The 6,155-nt window shown below is 40.5% G+C and overlaps 2 protein-coding genes across 2 annotated transcripts; both read right to left on the bottom strand.

Moving 5' to 3' along the window:
- Positions 1-343: 343 nt before the first annotated feature.
- On the bottom strand, positions 344-2,036 carry LOC115131185 (fibroblast growth factor-binding protein 1-like). The gene is made up of 2 exons (XM_029662780.2): positions 1,977-2,036; positions 344-1,825 (listed from the first exon to the last, which is right to left on the bottom strand). Exon 2 carries the CDS (start codon positions 1,808-1,810, stop codon positions 1,139-1,141), a length of 672 nt encoding a protein of 223 aa, XP_029518640.2. The 5' UTR covers positions 1,811-1,825; positions 1,977-2,036; the 3' UTR covers positions 344-1,138.
- A 727-nt stretch (positions 2,037-2,763) lies between these two features.
- On the bottom strand, positions 2,764-5,795 carry LOC115131184 (fibroblast growth factor-binding protein 2-like). The gene is made up of 2 exons (XM_029662778.2): positions 4,790-5,795; positions 2,764-4,581 (listed from the first exon to the last, which is right to left on the bottom strand). Exon 1 carries the CDS (start codon positions 5,755-5,757, stop codon positions 4,798-4,800), a length of 960 nt encoding a protein of 319 aa, XP_029518638.2. The 5' UTR covers positions 5,758-5,795; the 3' UTR covers positions 2,764-4,581; positions 4,790-4,797.
- Positions 5,796-6,155: the final 360 nt, after the last annotated feature.

The raw sequence follows: 6,155 nt of genomic DNA, 5'->3' as shown, positions 1-6,155 counted from the left end.
AGGAATGTAGGATACATCTTCTAAAGGAGACTTGGTATAATTACAGAGTAATTACCCAACATGCCCAAACTCCTTATCTTTGGGCAAATGCAGTGGAGTATGCACAGCAGGGGTGTGTGTGTGTGAGTGCATTGCAGGGTGGTACGGAATAATACTCTGTCTGCCAAGTAGTAGTAAATTATATAATAAGCGTTAGTCATTCGAAAATAATGAGGATTGAGTAATGCAATACACCCTTGAAAATAATAATGACCTAACTCCTGTCCACCCTCCTACAAAAGAATATGCTGCAGAAATGCTTCAACTACAAGTGCATATAAAATGAAGAGAAGAGTTGAGTACATAGTATACAAAATATTTATTAAGTAGGCTACTGTAGCTTTACAATGAATACAACACCTAGCAAAAACATTTCAAAGGGAAATGTGCTATGGATGGTATGAGTGCGGTTACATGCACACAATAATGTGATTATTGTGGTTAGTCATATTAATATAATGGTTCGATTAAACCGTTTACATGCTTTGCAAGAAGAACGAATTCCCTAATAATCATGTTCACATGGACACATCTGAAATAGGGTTACCCGATGGCACTGATAAATGCAGCAAATCGTCAATCAAAATAAACGATCTACCACAGCGAACATTTTATTTTTGGGAATCATATTTGATTCTGAATTCGAACGTATAAAGTTTGTATGTGAAAACTACTTCTAAGATGCATACATTCAGTTGTTCCAAACACACTCCGCTCACACTAAAAAGGGAGGCTCGATCGGCTGGTGCTAGCACATTCACAGATCAAATACACCGCTGGAACACCGAGGAAAGGTGTACACATGTCCTAATAATTCGAAAGATTGCTCAGAAAACAATGTGTTTTAATTGGCGTATGTTGACTTAGATTTGGACTTTACGGCGACTAAAACAAACAGGGTAAGGGGGTTGAGTGACTATTGTAAAGTCCGCCTACTGACATAATCAGTTTCATATCAAATTATTAGTGTGCATGTAAATGTACTCACAATCCATCAAAATACATTCATATTCGCGATTAGAAGTAGCAACAAGTGTTCATTAATTTGTTTATGACAACCAATGGGGAGAGTGGGAATGTAAACGCATTTCTTTTACGTTCAACAATCATCATTCTGGACCATGGAGAAAAAGAAAGTACACAAACTCGACCACGAACCCGCGCAATATTCTTCCGCCAGTCTCTTCTTATCAACTGTGCAAGATTTGGCACCCGATGGGGAGACATAATGAGAAGAATGTGTCTGAATGGTAGTCCTTGGAACAACAACATCTCTGGGTGTATTGTTAAGTTTGAAATGGGCTTCCTTGGGAGCTTTTCTGCACATTCCTGCTTTAATCAAAGCGGTGGAGTCCAAGCATAATTTCTTCTGTTTCTTTAGAGCACGCGTAATCTGTTTCCAGTAGGCTTTGGCGTTGGACTCGTACCCAGGGCAAGTGGCTGGTTTGGCCACATATTTGCAGTCAAAACTGGTTTCCCCTTTTTTGCAGTTCACGCCAAGCACAAAGGCATCATCACCTGTCGCAACCCAAGTGCACTGCGTCTTGTCTTTGGTGGAGAATTTGCCCTTGAAAACACCCTTTCCTCTGGGGCTGCTGTCTTTATTCGCTGGAGACAGGACGGAGGGCTTTGGTTGCTCTCTGTCAATTGGTTCCCCTTTTTCTTTCTCCTTCATCCCGCTTGTTTTGGATCCTTGACATTTAGCAACCATAAGCTTCTGAGATATGCAGGAAATAACCAGCAAGACGGCTAAATTGGTAAGGAGCGCCATGTCCCGCTAAAATATCTGCAGAAATGGCATAGTTATTAGTACAGTAGGCCTCCAATTCAAATAATTGGTACTGTAGCCTGTTACAACATGGCAGCAGAGAAGATTTATGGAGGATAATGGCAGATCATATTTAACACAACATAAGTGGTTATTTTAGTCAGCTCACCTGTGGATTTGGGAAGATGGAAATGATTCAATTTCGTTATGACACCTGGGGAACGTGCATGTGGCATTTATAGAGCACAGACACACCCACCACCCCCTTATTACGCCACACACATAGAACATGGGCCTAAACACACACACACGCACACGCGCACACGCGCACACACACACACGTTTGTTTAACAATTGATTCCCATTCAAAATCCTATTTTTCCTTACCTTAACCCTTAACCTAACCATAACGGTAACCCCAAATCCCTAACTCTAATAGCAACCCTATCCCTAATTGTAAACCTAACCCCTTAACCAAAAATAGTAATTTTACTTGTGCTGTCTGGTTTGCTTAATATAAGGAATTTTGAATTATTTATACTTTTATATTTTAACAATTAAATGCACTTTTAAAACTGAAGTATATTTAAAACCAAATACTTTTAGAATTTTACTCAAGTAGTATTTTACTGGGTGACTTTCACTTTTACTTGAGTCATTTTCTATTAAGTTATCTTTACTTTTACTCAAGTTTTTCAACCGCTGGCAAATGCACCCATGAACTGTTCCAGTAAAAGTGCAGTGAGCAACGAATTGAAAAAAATATATATTTAAAGAAGTTGATACAACAGCGCCACTTACTGGGAGAAAAAGTGACACAGCACCTCTTAAAAGGTTTTTTTTAAGACAAAGAAAAACATTGTAGTCAAAAACGTTTTGCCTGCTGGTATTTCAAAAATAGCGAGAGAAAGGCTTTGAACCTAAAGCAAGGCATTAAGGAACACAGACACACTAAAAATAATTAAGAACACACATTTATTTATTACATACACATGTCGACATTCATTCATTGATTGTGACCTTTCAGTCCAATGAACCAGTGGTAGAGCTGAATATGCCAGTCTAAATGTGAATGACACAACCTTATGCATTTCAATACATGGTTTATGGTGATACAAACGTACACATAAACAAACATACGAAAAAGGCAGAACCAATGGCGTATCTGCCTTAGGAGAGACCATTATAGGGTATCATAGGTTTGTCTGACACAAAAACCAAACTGTAAAAAAACTGTCACCAACAGTAAAAACTGTCACCAAAATGAGTACCATGTGAAAGATGATGGATTTAATGATCTGTCCATACCCGTTCCACACATTCAGATATGGATGCTTTTAGTTGTCATTGTGACCCTTGGAATTATGTTTTTGGTATTGGTCTCGATGGAACTTAATATTAAGTAACTGGTGTCACAGCTTTTTTTTGTTTACAAAGTGTTTTGGTCAAAGTGTTACCTGAAATTAACATTTTTAGTTGGCACAAACTTATCTCCAACAATTTATCAATTTAAGATTGTGTTGCTCAAATTGTCTCATATGTTAATTCAACTAGAAATGATTATTTGAGTATCTTAACTAAAAAAGGCGGTGGAACTAATTGCAACAACTTAGATATTTGACATTGTTCATGTATACAGTAATTCATATTCAACATGTGGGATTTGAACAACCTCTTGGTTCACAGCATGCCAATCTTCCTCCTATGCCACCATGCCTGTCAATGACTGTTTCACCTGTATTGGAACACTTTGCACTTCAGTAAGTAAATATCAGATCTGTTAAAAGTACATTAGTGAACAAATATTTTATTTATCATAGTGATTAAGGAGTAACTTGCTCCCGAGTGGTGCAGCGGTCTTAGGCACTGCATCTCAGTGTTAGAGGCTTCACTACAGACACCCTGGTTTGAATTCAGGCTGTATCACAACCAGCCGTGATTGGGAGCCCCATAGGGCGGCGCACAATTGGCCCAGCGTCGTCCAGGTTTGGCCGGTGTCTGTTGCCATTGTAAATAAGAATTTGTTCTTAACTGACTTGCCGAGTTAAATAAAGGTTAAATAAATTAAAACTTTAAAACAGAGTAACATGCCCCACCAACATCAGACAACTATACAGAAAAACATCAAATTGCTGAAATAACTAAGTTAAATCAATGATGAGAGAAGAGTCAGATGAACTGATAATGGACACCGACATGGTGGTATAGCAGGAAGATAGGAATACCATGAACCAAGAGGTTGTGAGTGCAAAGCCCAGGAGATGACATGTTGAATAATAATGACTGTATAAATGAACAATGTAATGATGTATGTCAACGTGCATCAGATATGTAAGTTGAAAACATTGTATGTTAAAACCACTGTGTGTAACCAGTTGCACACCTTTATTAGTTAAGATTCACAAATAATTTATAGTTGAATGAACATATGAGACAAGTTTTCTAGAGTTGGAGCTAAGTTTGGACCAACTATTTTTTTTGTTTCTCGAGGTAACACTTGGACTGAAAAGTTCAGTAAACTAAAAAAGACTATGTAACTAGTTACTTAATAGTAATTTGTTGAAACAAGTAGATTTTTGTATTACAGTGCACAAATCATGGTGAAATGGCAGGCTGGAAAGTTCTTTGATTGACAGCAGTGTCAGCGTGATCATTTCCGCGAAGAGGGTGTTATAGAATTCTCTTCTACCATTTATCAAAGTCATTTTCTGGAAAACCACTCTGAGCACCTCTTTAGACAGACTTTTGAAGTAATCTTCAAAATAAATCTAAATCTGGGAAAGAGGGAGCAAAAAGTAAATATAGTGAATAGGTTGACGTTTTCTACACTCAGTAAAATACTCAACATACTTTTTACAGACCTGAGTTAATTTCAGGTATTTCATCGACAGACATACTTTTTCATACACATGATCATCATGATAATATACAATGCTATGACTACAATTAAGAAAATATCAACAGCCAACTTTTTAAACTCACCTTCATTATTAGTTCTGAAACCAATCAATGACATAGGAACAGATGCCTTGGAGTGACCGCCAACAATACTCTTGTGCCAGCTGTTTGGCATTGCTCTTGACAGTGGGCTTGGTTGGTTTCAGAGCGGTTGGTTTGGGGGTCAGAAGCTTTTTTAGAACAGCTGTCTTGTTCACTGCTGTCTTGACCTGTTTTGAGCCTGCTGGTTTTGAAGCTGCTGGTTTTGCTGCTGCTGGTTTTGCGGCTGCTGGTTTTGCCTGCTCAGGTCTGGATTGCAGTGATTTTGTAGGTGCTGGTCTTGCTTCTGTTCGGGATTTTTCAGGTTTTGTAGGTGCTGGTCTTGCTTCTGGTTTTGCTGGTTTAGTTTGCTCTGGCCTTGCCTGCTCTGGTCTTGCTGATTTAGCTTCAGGCTTGGTTGCGGCTGGCTTAGCCTGCTTGGTGAATGGTACCTTGGGGGTCTCTGGTTTTGCCTGGTTTGGCTCTTGGGTTTTCTCTGGCTTTTCAGGGATTGCTGCTGGTGCAGCCTCTGGCGTGGAGGAAGCAGAGAACACCATCTGTGCGTCTTCCGGTGCCCTCTTGCACATTTGAGGCTTGATAGCTTTGGGTGCCTGGCAGGCGTTTTGGAGTTTCCTCAGGACCCACATGATCTGGGTGAAATAGTGGTGAGGGTTGTTGTTGTAGGGACGGCACATCTGGGGCTTACCCGTGTACTCGCACCAGTATGTTCTCTCGGCACCCTGGCACAATATCCTCAGCCGGGTGACATTTCCCTGGCCGGTGACACTCATGGTGCAGAAGTCCTTTGCCTTGTTGTTGAACTGGATGGGGTCCTCCCAGACACTCTTCCTGTTCTCTGCAGCAGCAGTAGCAGCACCACCATTGCCTGCCCTCGTGTTGCCATTCACATTCTGTCCCTCCACTGCCCAGAGACAGCAGGCGAGGAGCAGCAGTGCACCGGCCCGAGTCCACATGGTTATACCAGATGCTTGAGTGTGAGAGAGGGAGTGAGATTGGGACTGTAGAAGCTGAGGGTCCCTCTTGCTATTTATGGGCTTTGCACACAAAGAGGGCATTCAGGTGAAAAAAAGTCTGGGCTACAAGAGCCCTCCTGAAGAGGGGAGGAGAGTAGTGCCCCCCTCTGCAATGTGACTATAATTTATGCTTGTCTAGCCACTGTCAATGAAAGCCAGGGCCACATGAAAAACCAATTGGGATGAAGCAAAATAGGCCGGGAACATTGATCCCCACACGTTTAACCAGGTTTTATATAATCGCCCATACTACAAATGTTTAATTGAGAAATATGTCAAGCACGACTTTGTGGACTTTATCGTTTGAGAACAATTCCCCAGACTGCCATTAATGTTGA

Source organism: Oncorhynchus nerka, linkage group LG6, assembly GCF_034236695.1.
Source record: "Oncorhynchus nerka isolate Pitt River linkage group LG6, Oner_Uvic_2.0, whole genome shotgun sequence".
NCBI lineage: Eukaryota > Metazoa > Chordata > Actinopteri > Salmoniformes > Salmonidae > Oncorhynchus > Oncorhynchus nerka.
The sequence above is the reverse complement of the archived record's forward strand: the minus strand, read 5'-3'. Positions and strand labels throughout refer to the sequence as shown.